At 40.1% G+C, this 25,335-nt stretch overlaps 1 protein-coding gene and 1 pseudogene across 1 annotated transcript in view; both read left to right on the forward strand.

The window, feature by feature from the left end:
* The window catches only part of LOC140454053 (uncharacterized), a 118,155-nt gene that overhangs the window by 88,282 nt on the left and 4,538 nt on the right, over nucleotides 1-25,335 (forward strand). Inside the window, exons 25-29 of the mRNA XM_072549015.1 lie at nucleotides 3,403-3,498; nucleotides 5,307-5,402; nucleotides 12,032-12,127; nucleotides 13,821-13,916; nucleotides 24,718-24,803. Of these exons, the coding sequence (XP_072405116.1) occupies nucleotides 3,403-3,498; nucleotides 5,307-5,402; nucleotides 12,032-12,127; nucleotides 13,821-13,916; nucleotides 24,718-24,803 (470 nt within the window). The remainder of the gene's footprint in view (nucleotides 1-3,402; nucleotides 3,499-5,306; nucleotides 5,403-12,031; nucleotides 12,128-13,820; nucleotides 13,917-24,717; nucleotides 24,804-25,335) is intronic.
* On the forward strand, nucleotides 6,342-7,464 carry LOC140453869 (lysine-specific demethylase 4B pseudogene; annotated as a pseudogene).

Raw genomic sequence — 25,335 nt, forward strand, 5'->3', positions numbered from 1 at the left:
AATTATTGAGTCATGAATTCTTGATGCAATTGTGACAATACTGTCACTTTAAAAAGTTTCTATTATTTTGGGCTATTTCGACAACAGATTGTAATTGCTGAGGTGCTGAAGGTGTTTCTCATTCCGCCCAAAGTCAATAACTTAAGAGGCCTTAACGTTTGTTTTACAAACAGATGTCACAATGGATGTGGGGTGGCCAGTTGTCCCAGATCAGATGAGTTAGTTTTCCTTTAGTTTTTGTTTGTGTTTGTACATTGTGTTTAAATAAATTGTGGTTTAATTAACTTCAAGTGGTTTGGCCAATAGTGTCACATCTGGGACACGAACGTCACGTTTCCCTTAAAAATAAGAGAAGTTATGCTCCAGGCCACATCCTCAAAATATTCAGAGCGGAGAGGGTCTGTGACAGCCTGAAAGTTGTAAGCACAGTGTTAGCCAGCCCTAGTGAGGCAAAGCCATTCAAGATGGCTTTTGATGCGTGTAATGTCGATGTCGGTACTGAACTGCTGCAAGAACCCGTCGAGTGGTTCAAAAGACCAATTAGGTATTTTTCCTGTCGATTTGAATAATCATCAGTAGACCTATTCCAGAATTATGTAGGAAACTGGCATTTCAAAATGTATTTTGCTGGTACTGTGTCTGAGGCAACTGCATATTCGAACAATAGCACCATTAAGTTTTTGGGCGAATTTAACAATGAAAATTTCAGACTGTAAGATTGAGCTTATTATTGCAGCTAATCAATTTCAAAATTGTGTAAGTGGCAGGATTACAGAATATGATTGCTGAATGGTTGTCATGGCTTTCATGAAGGAAGGGGGAGGTGCTCAGTGATGAGAGACAAAAAAGACTGTAATTGACTGTAGCCGTGAATGATCACATGCATAACCAAATCACAAAGTATATGCATCAGTCTATGTGCTGTGGCGTACTGATGGGATAAAACTAAAGACTTTTAAAAATCAAGCTCTCCTTGTCTATTTTCGGTTTTATTTTTGAGTGTCCGTTGTAGTAATACTATAACTTTAAAAGGTGGAATGTGTCCAGTTTACGTTTGAAGAGACATTTTAAAGCAGAGATAGCAAGCTCTACATTTGAGTCTATTAATGTAAGCATCTTACAAGGTTTTGAGATTCTTTTCAAGTTGAAATATTACAGGCAGCCTGACTGGGTGACATAAAGCTCCCACAGAACCAGGAATTTCAGTTTTAGTGTTTCAGTACCTGTTGCTGGGGTCCTGCAGGTGCATTTCAAAGATAAGTACATATCTGCACGCTATTCTCATTCTCGGCGTTTTCTTTTGATGTTTTCTTTTCCTTGTGAACTGGAGAGGAGCATGTCCGACAATCTATTTTTCTGCATTTCTCTTTGCAATGGGTGTGAGGGTGGAATGTTACCAGTTGCTCTTAGGCAGTTAATTAAATTATAATTCTGATAAGTTTTTCCATTGTTTTAATTTATCTTAATTCTATCTTTCGTTGATTGTACTTTGATTCAAGACTGGTAGTTAGAATAATAGAATCCCTACAGTGAGGAAACAGGCCCTTTGGCCCAACAATTCCACACCGACCGCCAAAGAGTATCCCACCCAAACACATTCCCCATTACTGTACATTTACCCCTGTCTAATGCATCAAAACTACAAATTCCAGACATTTTGGCCAATTTCGCATGGCCAATACACCTAACATACACATCTTTGGATTGTTGGAAGAAACCCACATAGACACGGGGCAAATGCGCAAATCTCCGCACAGACAGGTGCCGGAGGCTGAAATCAAACCTGTGTCCTTGGTACTGTGAAGCAGCAGTGCTTTACACTGAGCCACCGTGCCACCCCAACTCGATTTCTGCCAGAACGCAATGCATGGCACTTGCCTTAAAAATAAGAAAGGATTAGTGTCAAGGCTACCTTCTTCAAATTTTTGAAGTCGTTTGGACGAGTTCAAAACACAGGAGTGACTAATGATTTGAAAAATGTAACGCAGTCCCACAGAGAATTGGGTCATGGACTTTAAGAGTACTGCCATGAAATACTCGAGAAAAGTGATCACATAAATTGAGATTCAGAGTATCCGAAATACAGGGGCTGTAGTGATTTACAATTATTGAAATTAATTCAAGGATGCCGTCCATTGAGGCAGACCAGATTCCTCTTCGCGATTTCAAGTGGTCCAGTACAATGACATCAACCCTTCAACAAGGTAGTTCACCATCTGATTCTCATAGGCAGAAGGACGGGCAATAAGTTCAAATGTTTTTAAAATAACGCTATTTTTGCAAATTGATGGATCATTTTATGTGAGGTGGATTTGTGGGAAAGCTAAGAATTTAAAAGTTATCATGGGTCCTGTTTTCTTTTAAAGAGAGCTTTTAAAACGGAGGAAACAAGCTATCTATTTGAATTCAAAAATGTGACAGCTTGTGAGATCTTGACTTTTTTTAAATGTTAGAATATTAGAAGCAGCCTGACTAGGTGGGGTCAACTTCCCCTGGAGCCAGAATTTTCAGTTTTTGTCTTTTTGGTCGCAGTTACTGCAGTCTTGAATCTGCATTTCAAAGCCACAGTACCTTTCTTCTGAAATTTTCTTTCACGGTGTTTTCCCTTCATGTTTGTTTTCCTGGTGGACTTGACAACTGCACATCCGTCTGTCTGTTTGTCTGAATTTCTCTTTATAACGGGTTGGTTATGAAATGTTGAACATTTACTGTTTGGCAGTAAAATAATTTCCAATTGTTATAAGTTATCCCAATACTGTCATATTTTAATGTACTTTAATATAGTGTGTGAATGAAGTGTGTTTTGTTTCAAGGCTTTTGCTAATTTTGCTAATTCGATTTTTGCTAATCGAATTACATCTGAAACACAACACCTGGCATTTGCCTTAAAAGTAATAAAAGATAAGAGTCTAGGCCATCTTCTTCATATATTTAGAGGGGTTTCGGTCTGATCCATAACAGAAGACCATGATAGTGACTCAGAAAATGTAACACAGTCCCTTACAGAAGTGGGACATGACGTTGCGAGGAATGCAATGGAATAGCAGAGAAGAATGATCCTATGAATGTGAGAGTCACAAAGTCCGAAATACTTGGATTGTAATGATTTACAGATATTGAAGTTAGTGCTAGGACACAGTCCATTGAGGTAGAGTTGATTCTTCTCCCTGATTTCGAGCGGTACAGCACAAAGGCATCAGCGGTTCAACAAGGTAAATCACCACCAGATTCTCAAAGACAACTATGGAACGGACAATGAAAGCTGGTTCATCTACCGCAGCTCAGTTTCCACAAAACCTTAAAAAATATGGAATGCTCGAACATATTTCCTGAACCAGAAATTAACCAGCTGAGTTGATCTGAAATCCAAATGATTTCTTCTCTGTTTATCCTTTGCTTCAGATCCAGACACAGCATCAACTGATATGCCTGAGGAACAATCAACTGGAGAATCTTTTATGCAAGCGTCACTTATGCCCACAGGAATGGCAATCTCAGGTAGAAGTCAAATTGAGTTCATTTAAAAAATTCAATAACTGTGATTAATGGCACATGCTCAAGAATCGTTAGGTGTGATAGCTTATTATTGAAGCCATTTAATTTCAAAATTCAAGTGGCAGGATGACAGAATGTGATTGCTGAATGTTTGTCGTCACCTTCATGAAAGGAGGGGGAGGTGTTAAGTGATGAGATAAATAGGCTGTAATGGACTGTAGCAGTGAATGATTGCATGTATACATTCATCGTGACGTATAGGTATCAGTCTGTGTATTGTGGTGTACTAATCAGATAAGACGAAAGCATTTTATAATTCAAGATTTCTTTGTGTGTTGTTGGTTCTTTTTTTGTGAGGGCGTGTTGTGGAAATACTGTGGCTTTAAGTGGTGGAATGTGTCTGGTTTTCGTTTGAGAAGAGATTTTAAAAGAAGTACAAAGCTCTCCATTTGAGTCTATTCATGTAAACAGCTTGCACGGCTTTGGGGTTCGTTCTTGAAGTTGAAATACTAGAAGCCACCTGAGTCAGTGGTATCAAGCTCCCCGAGAGCAATGCTTTTCAATTTTAGTGTTTTCAGTCCAAGTTGCTGCACTTCAAACATCAGTACATTTCTATTTGTTACTCTCATCCTCAGTGTTTTCTTTTGATGATTTCTTTTCCCCGTGGACTAGAGAAGTGCATATCGGACAATCTATTCTTCTGTATTCTTCCTTGCAATGGGTGTGTTTATGGAATGTTACTATATTGAACAGGTGCTCCTAGACAATTAGCAAATTTTAATTATTTTAAGTTTTCCCCTCCTGTTAGTTTATCCCAATTCCATCTTTCCTTTATTGTATGTTAAGGATAGTGCATGAAGAAAGTGTGTATGGATTCAAGACTGGTAGTTAGAATAATCGAATCCCCACAGTGTTGAAAGAGGACGTTCGGCCGAACCAACCACCGAAATCCATTTCTGTGCATTTCCCCCTGACTGATGCACTGAAACTCCAAAATCCCTGAACATTTTGGACAATGTAGCATGACCAATCCACCAAAGCTGTACAACTTTGGATTTTAGGACAAAACCAGACAACACCATCGCAGACATGGGGAGAATGTGAAATCTCCACATAGACAGTCGTCCAAGGCTGGAGTCAATCCCAGGCCCTTGGTGCTGTGAGGCAGCAGGGCGAACCACTGAGCCACCATACCTCCCCAATCAAATTGCATCCCGAACTCAATGCCTGGAAATTGCCTTTAAAATAAGAGAAGATTAATGTCTCGGCTATCTTCTTCACATTTTTTAAAATAGGTTGGTCTGGTTTGTAACACAAGAGCTTGAACACAAGGGACTTGAACATGTGGCACAGTTCCTCAGAGAAGTGGGACATGGACTTTGGGAGTAATTCAATGTAATAGTTGAGAAGAGCGATCACATAACGTGAGAGTCACTGTGTCCGAAATACAGGGACTGTCGTGATTTACACATACTGAATTCGAGTGATACAGGACAATGACATCAGCGGCTCAATAAGGCATTTCCCCACCAGATTTTCAAACACAACGAAGGGCGGTCAATGAAAGCTGGTTCAAACAGCGCAGCCCACTTCCCACGTAACATTACAAAAAGATATGGAACATTATTTAATTTTATTCTGAACCAGGTATTTAAACAGTTGAGGTAAAAACAATGACTGCAGATGCTGGAAACCAGATTCTGGATTAGTGGTGCTGGAAGAGCACAGCAGTTCAGGCAGCATCCGAGGTTTAACCAGTTGAGTGGATCTGAAATCTAAAATATCTCTTCTTTGTTTATCGTTTGCTTCAGCTCCAGACACAGCATCAACTCATTCGCCTGAGGAACAATCAACTGGAGAATCTTTTCAGCAGGCGTCACCTGTGATCACAGAAACTGCAATCTCAGGTATAAGTTAAATTGGGGTCATTTATTAAACACAATAGCTGTGAGTAATGGTACATGGTCAACAATCGAAAGGTGTAGTAGTGACTGTCTGGAGGGTTATTTATTGATTGCGCTGGAATTATTGAGTAATGATTCCTTCATGCAAGTGTAACGATGCCTTCACTTTAAAAGCTTCTAATGTTTTGGGCTTTGTGGTGACAGTTTGTAAAGGTTAAGGTGCAGAATTGTCGACTGAATCTGCCTTAAACCAATAATTTAAGAGGTCTTTAGTTTTGCTTTACTGCAGATATAAAAATGGAATTAGAATGGCCAGTTATCCCAGATCAGATGTTTTAGTTTTACTTTAGCTGTAGCAGTGAGTAACTGGTTGGGTCCCAGGCCAATAGCAGTTTCATTATTTTTTTTCCTAACTGTGACTTTGTCCAAAATCACTCTTAATGTTGAGTAGCATGCAAGAATTTATGCCTGAATTGAACATTTTTCCAAGGGGTCTGTTTATTGGATATTACACGACTAGAACAGTTAATTAGTAACGTGGACTGTTTCCATGCTTTGATTCAGTTTTCCAATAATTAAGTTATTCGACGTCCCTCTTTATTTTGTTTGTGTTTAACTATTGTGTTTAGATAAATTTTGTTTTGCTTAGCATTAAGTGCTTTGTGCAGTCGCATCACATCTGGAACATTCACTGCACGTTTCCCTTAAATATAAGAGAAATCTATGGTTGAGGCTACATTCTTAAGAGATTCAAAGGGGTTTTGGCCTAGTCAATAACACTGTAAAATTTGGGAGTCCTTCAGCAGTGTGATTTCTCCACTGAGAAATTTGATTGAAAAGGAGCGGAAATTTCACAGCACAGAGAAATGTCAGAAGGCCTGTGACATCCTGAAATCTATGAGCACATTGTTAGCCAACTCTCATGAGGCAAAGCCATTCAAGATGGCTCTCGATGTGAGTAATGTTAGTGTCGGTGCTGAACTGTTGCAAGAACATGCCCAAAGGATATGAAGACCAATTATATATTTTTCTGACGATTTGAATAATCAACATTTCTGTTGCCAGTAATGTGTGTGGGACAATTCCATATTCTTTATAATAGCACCTTTTTTGGGGGGGGGGGAGAGTATTTAACAATGAAACTTGAAGACTATAAGACTAAGCTTTTATTGCAGCCATTCAATTCCAAAATTGTACAAGTTGCAAGATGACAGAATGAAATTGCCAGATGGTTGTCTTGACTTACATGAAAGAAGAGTAGAACATTGGAAACCTCAATACGTTACTGGATATGGTGGAACAGGAGTATGGAATTGTGATTGAAGGTGTGAATACTCCAAACTTATACATTGGGATGTGGAAAACCACATTTGCCTGGCACACTGAAGATATGGACCTCGACAGCATCAACTACTTGCACTTTGGGGAGCCCAAATCCTGGTATGCAATACCTCCAGAGCATGGTAAGAGGCTGGAGCGACTGGCAAAAGGCTTCTTCCCAGGCAGTTCTCAAGGATGTGTTGCATTCCTTCGGCACAAAATGACTCTTATATCGCCTTCCATACTGAAGAAGTACAGCATTCCCTTTGATAGGATTACGCAGGAGGCGGGAGAGTTCATGATCACCTTTCCTTATGGCTATCATGCTGGTTCCAACCATTGATTCTATTGTGCAGAATCTACTAACTTCGTCACGCTTCGCTGGATTGATTATGGCAAAATGGCTATCCAGTGTACTTGTAGAAAGGATATGGTGAAGATATCAATGGATGCGTTTGTGCAGTTCCTTCAGCCTGATCGCTATGAGCTATGGAAAAACGGCAAAGACATTGTCACTATTGATCACAACAAGCCAACCGCTCTATCAAGTAATGAGATGGAGGACTGGCTGGAAAGGAAAGCGTCATTAAAGTCAAAAAGCATTAGAAGATCCCATCGGCGAAGAACGTAGACCAGGAGACAGAAAACTGATGAACAAAGAATACTGAGTGAACCAGCAGCTGAAGAAACTTCTGGAAAAGATGTGACAGAAGATGACACCAAAATCAAGGATGAACACAAAAGAACAATGTAAATCACAAAACCTTTTAAAAAGTGAGTGGCACGGTGGCACAGCGCCAGAGACCCGGGGTCAATTCCCGCCTCAGGTGACTGACTGTATGGAGTTTGCACATTCTCCCCGTGTCTGCGTGGGTTTGCTCCGGTTTCCTCCCACAGTCACAAAGATGTGCAGGTCAGGTGAATTGGCCACGCTAAATTGACCGTAGTGTTAGGTGAAGGGGTAAGTGTAGGGGTATGGGAGGGTTGCGCTTCGGCGGGTTGGTGTGGACTTGTTGGACCGAAGGGCCTGTTTCTACACTGTAGGTAATCTAAAAAAAGAGTGAGGTGAGCAGTGATGAGAAAAAAATGGACTGGAGCAGTGAATGCTTGCATGCATAAACTCACTGCTATGTATACATATCAGTCTATGTATTGCGGTGTACTTATTGGATAACAGGAATGAATTTCAAAAATCAAGCTGTCTTTGTGTATTGATGGTTCTTTTTTTGTGAGGCAATATTATCACTTTAAGAGTTGGAATGTGTCCGGTTTTCGTTTGAAGAGACATTTTAAAAGAGGTAGCAGCGTTCATCTGAGTCTATTAATGAAAACAGCTTGCGAGGCCTTGAGGTTTTTGTTAAGTTGGAGCTTTACAAGCAGCCTGACTGGGTGGGATCAAGTTCCCCTCGAGCCAGGATTTTCAGTACCAGGTGCTGGGGTCCTGAAACTGAATTTCAAATATCACTGCATCTCTACTCGCTACTGGCTTTCTCAGTGTTTTCATTTCATTGTGGACTGGAGAAGAGCACGTCCGACAATCTATTTTTAGATTCAAGACTGATAGTTGGAATCATGGAATTACTGCAGTGTGGGAATAGGCCCTTTGGCACACAAGTCCACACCGACCCGCTGAAGAGTATGGCAACCAAACCCATTCCCCATTACTGTACATTTGCCCATGGCTAGTGCACCTATACTACACATCCCTGAACACTTTGAGCAATTTAGCATGGTCAATCCACCTAATCTGCACACTTTGAATTGCCAGAGGAAACCTATGCAGACACGGGGCGAATATGCAAACTCACAGAGACAGTCTGTCTCAAGGCTGGAATCGAACCCATGTCCATAACACTGTGATGTAGCAGTGTTAACCACTGCGCCACCATACCAGCCCATTCAAACGCAATGCATGGCACTTGCCTTTACATTAAGAAAATATTAGTGTCTCAGCCATCTTCTTCACATTTTGAAGTGGTTTGGTCTGGTTCATAACGCAAGAGTATGCAGTGATTTGTGACTTGAAAAATGTAACGCAGTCCCTCAGAGAGGTGGGACATGGAATTTGAGAGGAATGCAACTCAAGAAGCGCGATCACATAAAGTAAGAGTCACTGTAAGAGGGCCTTGAAAATTAGACAAAATTAGGGTCTAGGCTATCTTCTTCACATATTTTGACGGGTTTCGGTCTGACTCATAACAAAAGATTATCATAGTGACTCGGAATATATAACACAGTCCCTTTAAGAATTGGGGCATGATTTTGAGAGGATTGCAATGGAATAGCAGAGAAGAGTTATCCTATGAATATGAGAGTCAGTGTCCAAAATGCAGGGGCTGTAGTGAATTGCAGATATTCAATTTAGTGTGAGGATACTCTCCATTGAATTCCTCTCCCTGATTTCGAGTTGTACAGCACAATGACATCAGCAGTTCAACAAGGCAGCTCACCACCAGATTCTCAAAGACAGCTATGGGACGGGCAATGAAAGCTGGTTCATCTACCGCAGCCCACTTGCTACAAAACCTTTAGAAAAAGGGTATTGAATGTCCTAACGTATTTCCTGAACCAGAAATTAACCAGTTGCATGCATCGGAAATCTAAAATGTCCCCTCTGTTTTTACCCTGCTGAACAATCAACTGGAGAATCTTTTGAGCAGGTGTTACTTATGGCTACAGGAACTGCAATTTCAGGTATAAATCAAATTAGTTTCATTTATTAAATTCAATAACTGTGATTAATGGGACACAGTCAACAAGAGGTAGGTGTTGTACTGACTGATGTGAATGGTTCTTCATAGAATGAGCTGGAATTATTAAGCAATGATTCCTTGATGCAATTGTGATGATGCTGCCACTTTAAAAGTCGTATATCGTTTTGGGGTTTTGTGGTGACAGTTTGTCGAGGTTAAGGTGCCGAAGTGTGTACTGAATCCGCCCCATGTCAATAAGTTAGCTTTGTTTTACAACAGAAGAAATGATGGAAGTGGAGTTGGCAGTTATCCCAGATCAAATGTGTTAATTTTACTTTAGTTGTAGCAGTGAGGAATGGATAGATCCCAGACCAGGATGAGTTGCAGTAAATTATTCTTAACTATGACTTTGTCCGAAATCACTCTTAATCATGGGATATTGTGAGATCAGAACAATTATTAGTAATGTGGACAGTTGCCATGGTTTGATTCAGTTTTTTGATCAGTAAGTTATTCTAAGTCCCTCTTTATTTTGTTTGTATTTAACTATTGTCTTTAAATAAATTGTTTTTTGCTTAACATCAAGTAGTTTGTCCAGTCGCATCAAATCTGGGATACCCACTTCACGTTTTCCTTAAAAATAAGAGAAGGTTTGGGTAGAGTCTATCTTTTTTGAAATATTCAGAGGAGATCTGGTCTGGTCATTGTAAAACGTGACAGTCCTTCAGCAGTGTGATTTCTCCACTGAGTGACTTAATTGAAAAAGATCAGAACGGTTCACAGCACAGATAAATTGCAGAAGGCCTGAGACAGTGTTGGCCAGCCCAAATGAGGCAAAGAAAATCAAGGTGATTTCAATATGATGAGTTGGTGCTGAACTGGTGCAAGATCATGACCAGATGTTAGAAAGACTAATTATGTATTTTCTGACGATTTGAATAATCATCAGCAGACATATTCCAAGATTGAGAAGGAAACTGACATTTCCACATTTATGCTGCCAGTAATGTGTCTGAGATAATTGCATATTCTAATAATAGCACCTTTCTTTTTGGGAGGATTTAACAATGAAAATTCAAGACTGTAAGATTGAATGTATTATTACATCCATTCAATTTCAAAATTATACAAGTGGCAGATGACAGAATGCGAATACCGAATATTTGTCCTGACTTTCATGAAGGAAGAGATGAGAAAAAAAAGTGTTGTAATGGGGCTGTAGCAGCAAAAGATTGCATGCATAAACTCATTGCAATGTATGCATATCAGTCTATGTATTGTGGTGTACGTATTGGATAGAACTAAAGGAGTTTAAAATTCAAACTACCTTTGTGTGTTGATGGTCTTTTTGTGAGGGTGATTTGTAAAAATACTATGACTTTAAGAGGTGGAATTGTCCGATTTCATTTGAGGAGAGATTTTAAAAGAGGTAGCAAGCTGTCCAGTTGAGTCTATAAATGAAAACACCTTGCGAGGCCTTCAGTTTCTTTTTAAGAAGTTAAATAATAGAAGCAGCCTGACCGTGTGGCATAAAGCTCCCCCAGAGCCAGGATTTTCAGTTTTAGTGTTTTCAGTGCCAATTGGGGCCTTGAAGCTGCATTTCAAACATCAGTACATTTCTGCTCGCTACTCTCTTTCTCAGCATTTTCTTTTGATTTTTTCTTTTTCTTGTGGACTGGAGAAGTGCATGGTCGAAAATCTATTTGTTTTTTCTGCATTCCTCTTTGCAATGGGTGTGTTTATGGAAGGCAACTATATTGTACAGTTGCTCCTAGGCAGCTAATTAAGGTATAATTCCGTTAAGTTTTCCCAACGCTTTAAGTTATCTCAGTTCCATCTATCTATTATTGCATTTCAAATCTAGTGTATGCATAAAGTGTGTTTTGATTGAAGACTGATAGTTTGACTAATCGAATTGCATCCTGAACGCAACGCCTGCCATTTGCCTTTAAAATAATAAAAGATAAGATAATAAAATAATAAATGTCTTGGCTATCTTCTTCACATTTTTTATGTTGTTTGGTCTGATTCATAACACGAGCAAGATATTGACTTGAAAAATGTAACACAGTCCCTTGGAGAAGTGAGACATGGACTTTTAGCGTACTGCAATGTAATAGCCCAGAAGAGTGATCACATAATATGAGATTCACAGTGTCTGAAATATGGGTACTGTAGTTATTTACAGATGTGCAATTTAGTGCTAGGATGCATTCTATTGAGGCAGAGCGGATTCCACTCCCTGACTTCGAGTGGTACGTACAATGATATCAAAGGTTCAACAAGGCAGCTCACCATTAGATTCTCAAACACAACGAAGGACGAGCAATGAAGCTAGTTCAGCTAGTGCAGCCCACTTCTCATGAAACATTATAAAAAAGGTATGGAATATTATTTCATATTTTGTGAACCAGATATTTAACCAGTTTCCTGATGAAGGGCTTTTGCCTAAAATATTGATTCTCCTGCTCCTCAGATGCTGCCTGGCCTGCTATGCTTTTCCAATACCATACTCTCAACTCTAATCTTCAGCATCTGCTGTCCTCAACTTCACATATTTAACCAGTTGCGTTGATCTGTCATCTGAAGTGTCTTTTCTGTGTTTTTCCTTTGTTTTAGATCCAAACACAGCATCAACTCATTCGTCAAGGGAACAATCAACTCGAGAACCTTTTCAGCAGTCGTCGCTTATGCACACAGGAACTGCATTCTCAGGTATAAGTCAAATTGAGTTCATTTTTTTAATTCAGTAATTGAGATTAATGGTACATGGTCAACAAGTGGTAGGTCTTGTACTGATTGACTCTAATGGTTAGGTATTAAGTAGCCAGAACCATTGAGTAATGATTCCTTGAAGCACTTGTGACGGTGCTGTCACTTTAAAGATCCTTTGTAGGTTTTTTTTTGATCAGACGAAACCAACATATCAAAATTTACATGTTACCTGTAACGTTCCTGAGATAATTGCATTTTCTGGTAATAGTGTTATTTTTGGGGGGTGGGGGGGGGGCGGGAGGATGTAGAGATGAAAATTCCAGACTATTCAAATTGATCTTAATATTGCAGGCATTCAATCTGAAAGTTGTACAAACGGCAGAACTTAATTGGTGATGCGTTATTTCGACTTTAATGACGGAATTGGGAGGTGTTAAGTGACGAGAAAAAAAGAAGACTGGACTATAGTAGTGAATGTTTGCATGCTGAATGTCAGTGCAATGGATATATATAAGAAGATGTATTGTGGTGTACTCATAGGGCAAGACTAAAGGTTTATAAAAATAAAGCTATCTTTGTACATGGATGGTTCATTTTTTGTGAGGTGAAGTGTGGCAATACTATACCCTTAAAAGGTGCAATGTGTCCTGTTTTCGTTTGAAGAGGGACTTTAAAGCAAAGCTACGAAGCTGTCCATTTGAATCCAAAAATGTGAACAACTTGTGAGACCTTGAGGGTTTTTTTATGTTAGAATATTAGAAGCAGTCTGACTCAGTGGGGCCAACTTTCACTCGAGCCAGAACTTTCAGTTTTTGTCTTTTCAGTCGCAGTTGTTAGAGTCTTGAATCTGCATTTCAAAGCCAAAATACATTTCTTCATGAAACATGCTTTCTCAGTGTTTTCCCTTCATGTTTGTTTTCCTTGTGGACTGGACAACTGCATGTCCGTCTGATAATTTTTATGAATTTCTCTTAACAGCGGGTTGGTTATGAAATGTAACTATGTTGAATATTTACTGTTTGACAGTTAAATAATCTATAATTATGGTAAGTTTTCCAGTTGTTTTAAGTTATCCCTGTAACGTCATCGTTTATTGTATTTTAAATACAGTGTATGAATAAAGTGCGTCTTGATTCAAGACTTGTATTTTGACCAATCGAATTACATGTGGAATGCAACGCCTGACATTTGCCTTGAAATCAGGAAAGATGAAGTTGTAGGCTATCTTTTTCATATATTTTGAGGGTATTAGCTTTGATTTATAACAAGAGTGTTTTAGTGACTTAGAGAAGTGGGACATGGCATTTGAGAGGAATGCAATGAAACAGCGGAGAAGAATGATCCCATGAATGTGAGTGTCACAGTGTCCTAAATAAAGGGGCTGTAAGTGATTTAGAGAAACTCAATTTAGTGCTGGGATTCAGTCCCTTTGAGGCACTGTTGATTCTTCTCCCTGTTTTCAAGTGGTACAGCACAATGACGTCAGCGGTTCAACAAGGCAGCTCACCATCAGATTCTGAAAGACAACTATGGGACGGGCAATGAAAGCTGGTTTAACTAGCGCCGCCCAATTCCCACGAAACCTTAAAAAAAGATATAGTATTTTATATAACATATTTTCTGAACCAGGTATTAACCAGTTCAGTTGATCTGAAATCTAGAATGCCTCATCTCTGTTTATCCTTTGTTTCAGATTCAGACGCAACATCAGGTCATTCGCCTGAGGAACAGTCAACTGTAGAATCTTCTCCACCGGCGTCACCTATGACCACAGGAACAGCAATCTCAGGTATAAGTCAAAGTGGATTCATTTATTAAATTCAATAAATATGAGTAATGGCACAAGGCCAACAATCGGTAAGTACGGTAGGATCTGTCTGAAGTGGATCATTATTGAAGGAGCTGTCGTTACTGAGGTAATGATTCCTTGATGTAATTGTGACGATGCTGTCATTTTTTTAAAAAATCTATATAGTTTTGTTCTTTTTTATGAGAGATTGTAAAATTTGAGATACCGCAGTGTCTATTGAATCAACCCTAAGTTATGTCCCAGACCAATAGTGGATTCAGTAAATAATTCCTAACTGTGACATTCTCTGAAATCGCTCTTAATGTTAACGTAAGAATCTGTGCCTGAATGTAACATTTTGCCAAGAGGTCTGTTTATGGGATGTTGTGAGACTAGAACAGTGAATGAGTAATGAAGACTGTTTCCACGGTGCGATCCAGTTTTTCAATAGATTAGTTATTCTAAATACATCTTTCCTTTGTTTGCATTTCAACTGTTATCTTTAAATAAATTATATTTTGCTTCGCATCCACTGATTTGTCCAGTTGCATCACATCTGGGACATCCACTTCACGTTTCCCTTTAAAGTCGGAGAAGGTTGTGGTTGAGGCTACCTTCTTAAACTATTCAGAGGGCGTCTGGTCATAAACACAGTAAAATGCGGAAGCGAGTTCCAGTGTGATTTCCCACTGAGTGACTTGTTTGAATGGGTGCAGAAAATTTCACAGCTTTGAGAAATGTCAGAAGGCATTGGACAGCCTAAAAGCTATAAGCCAAGTCTTAGCCAGCCCTAATGAGGCAACGCCACTTAAGTTGCATGCCGACGCGAGTAACTTGGGAGTCGGTGCTGCACTCTAGCAAGAACACGATCATCAGATAGAAAGACCAATTGTGGATTTTTTGCGACGTTTGAATAGTCATCAGCAGAAATAGTTCAGGATTGAGAAGGAAACTAACATTTGAATATTAAGTTGCCAGTACTGATTCTCTGACAATTGTATGAACTTGTCATAGTGACTTTTTTTGTGTGTGTGGAGAAATTAAAGATAAAAAATCCAAACTATTTAGATGGACTTTTTTTGTTACATCCATTCAATTTGAACATTATACACGTGACAGGACGACAGAATGCAGTGGCTGAAGCGTTGGTGCCACTTCAATGAATGAAATGGCAGCGAAGGGAGAAATAAACACTGTAATGGACTGTTGTACTGTTTGTCACACAATGTATATGCATTACAGACTATTATTAGAGTAAGGGTAAGGATTTTAAAAATCAATCTATCTTTTGTATATTGTTGGTTCAATTTGCAACAGAGGGATGTGTCTATTACTTTAAGAGACACAATTTGTAATGTTTTCTATTTCAGACAGCTTTTAAGATATAGAGTCAAGTTGTGTATTTGAGGCCAATAAGGTAAACAGCTTGTGAGGCCTTGAGGGCGTTATATTAAAAGTTAGAATATTAGAAGCAGCCTGATTGGGTGGGAGCGAACTCGCCTCGCTCCAGGATTTTCAGTTTTAGTTTTTTTTTCTCAGTAGCAGTTGCCGGGGTATTGAAGCTGCATTTCAAAGATGCATTTCTCCTCGCTAATCGTTCTCTCAGCATTTTGTCTTTTTTTCCTTCTGGAGTAAACAATTGCATATCTGACAATCTATTTTACTGAATTGGACTATTTCGGGTATTTATGGACTGTTACACTATTGAACAGATACTGTTAGGCAGTTAAATGACGCATAATTCTGTTAAGTGTTCTGATTGTTTTAAGTTGTCCCAATTCCGTCTTTCTTTTAGTGTATTTGAAATATAGTATATGAATAAACTGTGTTTTAATTCAAGACTTTTGTTTGACCAATCGAATTCTATCCGAAATGCAATGCCTGGCAGTTACCTTGAAAATAAGAAAAGGTTGGTAGTTAGACGATATTCTTCATATATTTTGAAGGGGTTTGGTCTTGTTCATTACAACAGAGCGTGGTAAAGGATTGCAAAATGTAACATAACCCCTTACAAATGTGGGGCATGGAAGTGGGAGGCAGATTTGGAAAGGCGCAGAAGTAACAGGGTTGTTGGCATGGGTGGTTTTAACTTCCCTAAAATTGATGGAACCTCCTTAGTTGAAATAATTTTGATGGGACCATTTTTGTCAGGTGTGTCCAGGAAGGGTTCCTGATGCAATATGTAGATAGGCCGACTAGAAGGGAGGCCATATTGAATTTGGTACTTGGCAACGAACCATGATAGGTGTCAGAGTTCTCAGTGGGAGAGCATTTTGGTGACAGTAATCTCAACTCCCAGACCTTTATTATATTCATGGAGAAGTATAGGTGCAGCTGGTGGAGAGGGAATTACAATGTTCTTCAGCAGGAACTGGGTGCCAAAATTGGGAACAAATGCACGACAGAAATGTGGAGGCTGTTTAGAAGCACTTGCTGATAATGCAGGACGGGTTTGTCCCACTGAGGCGGGGGAGGGATGTTAGATTGAAAACCTTTGGGTGACAAGTTTTGTGGAACATTTCATCAAGAGAAAGAAGGAAGCTTACTGAACATTGAGGAGGCAAAGATCAGACTTTAGAGTGTTACGAGGTAGCCAGGAAGGAACTGACGAATGGACTGATGAGAGCTAGAGGGGACATGAAAAAGCTTTAGTGTGTAGGATTAAGGAAATCCCAAGGCATTCTCCACTTATGTGAGGAGAAAGAGAATGGCCAGAGTGAGAATAGGGCTGATCAGGGATAACGGAGGGAACAGAGGAAGTATGGGAAATTCTTAATGTATACTTTGCTTCCATATTCACGACTCAGAGCAAACTTGATATTTCTGATGATCATGTGATCATGTGACTGATCGCCTGGAACAGGTTGATCTTAGGAAGGAAGATGTGCTGAAAATGTTGATGAACATAAGTATTCGTAAATCCCCTGGGGCACATGGGGTATACTCCAGGTTATTGTTGGAAATGAGGGAAGAGATTGTAGAGCCTTTGGTGATAGTCTTTGCATCATTATTGTCCACTGGAGTATTACCAGGTGATTGGAGGGCGGCAAAAAATATTCCCTTGTTCAAGAAAGGTAATAGGGATAAACCTGGGAATTACAGACCAGTCAGTAGTGGGAAAAATATTGGAGAGGATTCTGAGATACAAGATTTATGATTACTTGGAAAAGCATAATTTGATTAGAGATAGTCAACATGGCCTCGTGAAGGCAGTTCATACCACACAAACCTTATTGAATATTTTCAGGATGTGACAAAACACATTGATGAAGGTAGAGCAGTGGATGTGGTGTATATGGTGTTTAGTGTTGAAAAATGTGGTGCTGGAAAAACACAGCAGGCCAGGCAGCATCCGAGGAGCAGGAGAATCGATATTTTGGGCTAAGCCCTTCTTCAGGAATGAGACTAGAGTGCCAAGCGGGCTGAGATAAAGGGTAGGGGTGGGAATTTGGGGGAGGGGCGCTGGGAATACGATAGGTGGGAGGAGGTGAGGGTAAGGGTGATAGACGGAGAGGGGATGGGACAGGGAGGTCGGGAAGAAGATTGCAGGTCAAGCGGGCAGTGATGAATCCGGGAGTTGGGACTGAGATAAGGTGGGGGAGGGGAAATGAGGAAGCTGGAGAAATCTACATTCAATATAGACATGTGGAGTCTAGCAAGGTACGTAACAAGGTTCCACATGATAGGCTCATTCAGAAATCAAGGCGGTATCGGAAACACGGAAGTCTAGCCATCATGTCACACAACAGGCTAGTCCATAGAAGACAGAGGGTGATGGTAGATGGAAAGTATTCAGCCTGGAGCACAGTGAATAGTGATGTTCTGCAGGGATGTGTTCTGGACTTCTGCTCATTGTGACTTGTAGAAATGACTTGGATTCAGACCAACCCAAAAAGAGGAATTAACAAGGTGAAAAGGTGTCATGAAATATATTTAGCAAACAGGATTATGGCAGATCCAAAAGCTTGTTATTTGTATATATGGAGCAAGAAGGTAACCAGAAAAAGCATCGGCGCACTCAAAGACAAAGAAAGAAAGTTATTTGCGGTTTTGGAGAAAATGGGTGAGATTCCTAATGAGCAGTTTGCAATTGTATTCACCGAGGAGAGGAACATGATGGATGATGAGATTTGGGATATATATTTCATTACTCTATGTCAAGTCTGCATAAGGAGGGAGGAAGTGTTGGATTTTCTAAAAGGCATTAATGTGGACAAATCCCCAGGTCTGGATTGAATCTATCGCATGTTCCTGAGGAAAGTGAGAAAGGAAATGGTCGCAGCATCCTTGACAGGGGTGAGATTCCTGTGGACTGGAGAATTGTCAATGTTGTGCAATTGTTTATGAAGGTTTGCAGAGATAAACCAAGCAATTATCGACAAGCGAGCCTGATGTTAGTGGCAGGGAAGCTGCGAGAGGGATAGGATGTATTTACATTTGGAAGAAAATGAACTTATCAGTAATAGGCACCATGGTTTTGTGCAGGGAAGATCGTGTCTTACCAACTTATTAGAATACTTTCAGGAAGTGTAGAAGTTGATTGATGAGGGAAGGGCTGTCATATACATGGACTTCGGTAAGGTGTTTGATTAGGCTCCCATGGTAGACAGCCGGAGAACATGAAGTCACATGGGATCCAGGGTGTACTAGTTAGATGGATAGATAACTGGATGGGCAACAGGAGACTGAAAGTAGTAGTGGAATGGAGTTTCTCAAAATGGAGAGGAGTGACCAGCAGTGTTCCTCGGCGACTTATGTTGGGACCACTGCTGTTTGTGATCTCCATAAGTCATCTGGAAAACTTTATAATGTACAGATGACAGTAAGATTGGTGGAGTAGCAGATAGTGGAGGGGAATGTCAGAGAATGCTGCAGAATATAGATAGATTGGACAGTTGGGCAGAGACATAGCAGATCGAGTTCAATCCATGAAAATACGACATGATGCATTTTGGACGATCCAATTTTAAAAAAACACAATATACTGAAACTGGAAAATCCCTGGGGAAAACTAATGTACAGAGATATCTGTGTGTTCAGGTCAATTGTACCCTGAAGATGGCAACGCAGGTCAATAGAGTGGCCAAGAAGGCATAAGGCATGCTTTCATTCATTGGACAGGATATTGGGTACAAGAGTTGGTAGGTCATATTGTAGTTGTATGGGATTTTGGTTTGGCCCCTTTTGGAATGCTGTGTGCAGTTTTGGTCGCCACATTGCCAAAAGGATGTGGATGCTTTGGAGATGGTGCAGAGGAGGTTCAGCAGGATGTTGCCCGTTTTGGAGGGCGCTAGCTATGATGAGTAATTGAGTAGATTAGGATTATTTTCATTAGAAAGACGTAGGTTGAGGTGGGGGTACACCTGATTGAGGTCTACAAAATCATGGGAGGTATAGATAAAGTGGATATCAAGAAGCTTTTTCCTCGAATGGTGGAATCAATTCAAGGTGAGATAGGAAACGTTTAATGAAGATAATCGTGCAAAGTTCTTTAGACAGAGGGTCGTGGGTGCCTCGAAAGTACTGTCAGTGGAGGTGATAGAGGTGAGCATAATAGCATCATTTCAGATGTGTCTAGACAGATACATGAATGGGCAGGGAGCAGAAGGATACAGACCCGTAGAAAAAAGGTGACAGGTGTAGATGGAAGATCTGAATTTGGCCAGGCTTGGAGGCCTGAAGGGCCTGTTCTTGGGCTGTAATTTTCTTTGTTCTTTGTTCTTTGGTCTTTGAGTGGTTCATGTGTGGAAAGCATTGCCAGTGGTCAGAGTGGAATCAGATACATTAGGAATATTTAAGTGACTCGTTTACAGGCATAAGAGAAGGATAAAAGGACTTATAAGATCGAGGGCCAAAGGACATACACTGTGCAGTATTGTTCTGTGTTCTATGTTCTAGTGTTAGAATACAGTCTGTTGAGGCAGAATGGATTTCTCTTCCTGATCTCGAGTGGAACAGCACAATGACATCAACGGTTCAACAAGGCAGCTCACCACCAGATTCTCAAAGTGAAGTAAGGATGAGCAATAAAAGGTGGTTCAACTTGCATAGCCCACATCCCAAAGATTACAAAAAAGATATGGAATGTTATTTCACATTTCCTCAACCAGATATTAACTCATTCTTTTGATCTGAAGTTTAAACTCTTCTGTGTTTATCCTCTGCTTCAAATGCAGACACAGCATCAACTTATTCGCCTGAGGAACAATCAACTAGAAAATCTTTTGAGCAGTCGCCACATTTGTCCACAGGAACTGCAATTTAAGTTAAAAGTCAAACTGGGTTCATTTATTAAATTCAACAACTGCGAGTAATGGTCTGACTAGAATGGTTAGTAATTGAAGGAGCTGAAATTATTAAGGAATGATTATTTGATGCAAATGTGGCAATCATGCCACGTTATTTTGTTTTGGGTTTTCTTTTTAAGAAAGGAGACCACCGATTTAATATTTACATGCCAGTGATGTGTCTGAGCGAATTGCATATTCTGATAATAGCGCCCTTAATTTTTGGGTGGAGTTAAGGATGAAATTTCCAGACTACTTATATTGAGTTTACTATTGCAGCCATTCAATTTGAAAATTATACACTTGGCAGAACGTCAGAACGCAACTGCCATTGCATTGTCACATCATTAATGAACGAAGAGGGAAGTGTTAAGTGACGAGAAAAATAGGCTGGTATTTGAACATTAAACTAATAATTGGTATTTGTGAATGTTTATTGTTAATTCAATGTATATGTTTCGGTATTTATTTTGTGGTGCACTAAAAGGATAAGACTAAATGTTTTTTTTAAAATAAAGCTATCTTCGTATTTTGATAGTTTAATTTTTGTGAGGGGGTTGTGGCAATAGAATGACTTTAAGAGGTGCCATGTGTCCTATTTTCTTTTGTAGAGAGATTTTAAGATATATTTTATCTATTTGAATAAATTGCCTAAATATCTTGTGAGGCCTGGAGTTTTTTTTAAGTTGTAATATTAGCATACCTTCATCTATATCCGGATGTAATAGTGGCTGAAGGACCTGAACTGAAGGGAATTTATATTAGGCAGGAAATGGTGTTGGATAGACTGGTAGGTCTGATGGCTGATAAGTCCCCGGCACCTGATGGTCTGCATCCCAGGGTACTGAAGGAGGTGGCTCTAGAAATCGTCGATGCACGTGTGATCATTTCCCAATGTTCTATAGATTAAGGATCAGTTCCTGCGGATTGGAGGTTAGCTAATGTTGTCCAATTTTTAAGAAAGGAGGGAGAGAGAAAACAGAGAATTATAGACCAGTGGTGGGAAAAATGCTGGAGTCAATTATAAAGTACGAAATTACGACACATCTGGATAGCAGTAACAGGATAGGTTAGAGTCAGCATGGATTTATGAAGGGGAAATCATGCTTGACTAATCTTCTGGAATCTTTTGAGGATGTAATTCTGAAGATGGACAAGGGAGATCCAGTGGATGTCGTATACCTGGACTTTCAGAAAGTCTTTGATAAAGTCCCACATAGGAGGTTAGTGAGCAAAATTAAGGCACATGGTATTAGGGGTAAAATACTGACATGGATCAAAACTTGGTTGGCTGACAGGAAACAAAGACTAGTGATAAATGGCTCCCTTTCAGAATGGCAGGCGGTGACCAGTGGTGTGCCGCAGGGATCAGTGTTGGGACCGCAGCTTTTTACAATGTACATTAATGATATAGATGAAGATATTAAAAGTAATATCAGCAAATTTGCTGATGACACAAAGCTGGGTGGCAGGTTGAAATGTGAGGATGATGTCAGGAAAATAAAAGGTGACCTGGACAGGCTAGGTGAGTGGACGGATGCATGGCAGATGCAGTTTAATGTGGATAAATGTATGGTTATCCACTTTGGTGGCAAGAACAGGAAGGCAGATTACTACCTAAATGGAGTCAAGGTAGGTCAAGTGGCAGCACAACGAGATCTAGGTGTTCTTGTACATCAGTCAATCAAAGCAAGCATGCAGGTACAGCAGACAGTGAAGAAAGCTATTAGCATGCTGGCCTTCATAACAAGAGGAATTGAGTATAGAAGTAAAGACGTTCTTCTGCAGTCGTACAGGGTCCTGTTGAGACGACACCTGGAATATTGTGCGCAGTTTTGGTCTCCAAATTTGCTGAAAGACATTCTGGCTATTGAGGGAGTGCAGCGTAGGTTCACAAGGTCAATTCCCAGAATGGCGAGACGATCTTACGCTGAAAGATTGGCATCACTGGGCTTGTATACGCTGAGGTTAGAAGGCAGAGAGGGGATCTGATTGAGATGCATAATATTATTAAAGGATTGGACACTATATAGGCAGGAAGCATGTTTTCGCTGATGGGTGAGTCCCGAACCAGAGGACACAGTTTAAAAATAAGGGGTAGGCCACTTAGAACAGAGTTGAGGAGAAACTTCTTCACCCAGAGACTGGTGGATGTATGGGATGCTCTGCCCCAGAAGGCTGTGGAGACAAGTCTCTGGATACTTTCAAGAAAGAGTTGGATAGAGCTCTTAAGGATAGTGGAATCAAGGGTTATGGGGATAAGGCAGGAACAGGATACTGATTAAAGATGATCAGCCATGATCATAATGAATGGTGGTGCTGGCTTGAAGGGCAGAATGGCCTACTCCTGCATCTATTGTCAAAAAAAAAGGCATAGCCTAACTGGGTGGGATCAAGCTCCCCCAGAGCCAAGATTTTCAGTATTAGTTCTTTTTAAGGAACAGTTGCTGGGGTCTTGAAGTTGCATTTCAAAGCTGCAATGCTTTTTTCCTTGATACTTTCTTTCTCAGCGTTTTCTCTTGTTTTTTTTTCTTGTGTACTGGAGAAGTGCATGTCTGATATTTTCTTTTACAGACTTTGTCTTTACAATGGCTGTGCTTATGGACTGTAACTTTCTTGAGTTGATAGAATTGTTTGATAGAATTGATAATCCTAAGTTTTTCATCGTTTTAAGTTATACCAATTCCTTCTTTCTTTTATTTTATTTTAAATATCGTGTATGAATCAAGTGTGTTTTGATTCAAGATTGGTAGTTTGACCAATCGAATTGCATCTAGTATGCAAATATCTGGCACTTGCCTTTAAAATACGAAAAGACTAAGGTCGAGACTAACTTTTTCACATCTTTTGAAGTGGTTTAGTCTGGTTCATAACAACAGGGCGTGATGATGTTTCGGTAAACGTAGCTCAGTCCCTTAGAGAAGTGACATGTCAGCTTTGAAAATAGTGAAATGGAATAGCTGCAACAATTCATGACATAAATTTGAGATTCACAGTGTCCGAAATTCAGGGACTCTATTAACTTACAGGTATTCAATTTAGTACTAGGATACAGTGCAGAATGGATTCCTCACCCGGATTTCAAGTTATACAGCGCAATGACATCAACAGTTCAGCAAGGCACCTCACCATCAAATTCTCAAAGACAACTAATTATGGGCAATAAAAGCTGATTCAACGCGTGCAGCCCATATCCCAAGAAAGATTTTTTAAAAAGATATAGAATATTACGACTTCTTTCTTGAATTAGATGGTTGACAGTTGGATTGATCTGAAATCCAAAATGCCTATTCGGTGTTTATGCTTTGCTTCAACTCATTCGTCTGAGGAACAATCAGCTCGAGAATATATCCAGCAGATGTCACTTATTAGATTAGATTACTTACAGTGTGGAAACAGGCCCTTCGGCGCAACAAGTTCTACACCGACCCACCGAAGCGCAACCCACCCAGACCCATTCCCCCTTCACCTAACACTACTCTTTCGACATTAATCACATATTTGCTCAAACCTCGCCTCAGCTTTCATCTTCTGAAGAACTAGTCTCATCCATAGCTGTAACTCACGCAGTTTATTTGTAACTTACTTCTAACTCTTCGGTCAGATTCAGACCAATTTCCTTCGCCAGCTCCAAGGGCAATTCCACAATGCCGCCATTGGCTCAGCAAAACAATGCCATTGTATTATCAAATTTAATTGGCAATAGACTAGTCAAAACATTTTCAAACTTATTTTTCAGTTACCTGTGACCAGAGCATATAAAAAGAAGGTTTGGACTCCAAGCTTAAATCCTCTATTTGTACATGACTTCCTTACTCTTTTCAGTGTTTTTTTTAAACAGCTAGTTGCTATGACTGTTATGACAGTTGCTATTTCTCCGTCTTTTCTTATATTTTTCTTATATTTCTCAGTCTTTTCTTTTCTCTCAAGCGATTCTCTGTCTCTCTACTCCTCCTTCGTTCTATGTCTTAATGATACCTATCACTCTCTTTCTCATCTTCTCCCCCCATCTGTATGATTCTCCATTGTTTTGACACTCTGTCACTTTTTACTCTCTGACATCCTCCTTCATCTTGCTGTTTCTATCAATTTCTCTGCCAATCTCTATTTCATTCTTCCTTTCATTATCTCTCTCACAGTATCTCTCCCTATATCTGTCTCCCCATTTATCTAATTTTCTGATGATGCTTATCATTGTATCCTTGTCTCCTGCTGCACTTTTCTGCCTGATTGTGATTGATGAAAGTGGAGTGAGAATTGATAAAGTAAGACTTTAAAATAATTTAGAACAAGCAAAGTGGATAATACATGGAGTAATAAAGGTTTTATAATTGGTTAGGTAAATTAAAACTGAGATGGACGGATTATAAAGCATATGTGGAGAGGAAGGATGAAAAGCAAGATCATGAAATATGAAAAGGTGCATGTATTAGATGTGTCCAGGTATGAAAGTGAAACATATTACGCTCTGTGCTAACTCTGGGTGTGTTTGACTTCTTCATGTTTGTGTTTAGATGCGCAATATACTTGGATTAAAATCAGCATCATTTCCCCGGTGGAACTCGATAACGAAACAGCAAAGAATATCGCTAAGGAAAAGGTGAGAGATGACACTGAACTGACACTAATCACAGGAGACCACAAATCATTCCTCTGACTTTCTGCAATCAGCGATTAGTGGTCCTCAGTCAGCCAGTTCCCAGTTCTGCCCGCAGGAGGACCAGTTCCACCACCGAACACACCAAATGGCCTCTTTCTTTAAAGACCATAATTTCCCTTCTCACGTGGTTGAAAATGCCCTCCCGACGCATATCATCCACGTCCCGCACCTGCGCCCTCAAACCCCACCCCTCCGACCTCAACAAGGACAGAATCCCCCGTCCTCACTTTCCACCTCGCCAACCTCCGTATAAACTGCATCATCCATCGACATTTCCGCCACCTACAAAAGGACGCCATCACCAGGGATAGATTCCTCTCTCCACCCCTATCCGCTTTCCACAAAGACCATTCCCTCCATGACTATCTGGTCAGGTCCACGCCGCCTAACAACCCACCGTTCCTTCCTGGCACCCTCCCCTGCAGGAATTGCAAAACCTGCGCTCACACCTCTTCCCTCACCTCCAGCCAAG

The sequence above is a fragment of the Chiloscyllium punctatum genome, chromosome 28 (genome assembly GCF_047496795.1).
Source record: "Chiloscyllium punctatum isolate Juve2018m chromosome 28, sChiPun1.3, whole genome shotgun sequence".
NCBI classification, from domain to species: Eukaryota; Metazoa; Chordata; class Chondrichthyes; order Orectolobiformes; family Hemiscylliidae; genus Chiloscyllium; species Chiloscyllium punctatum.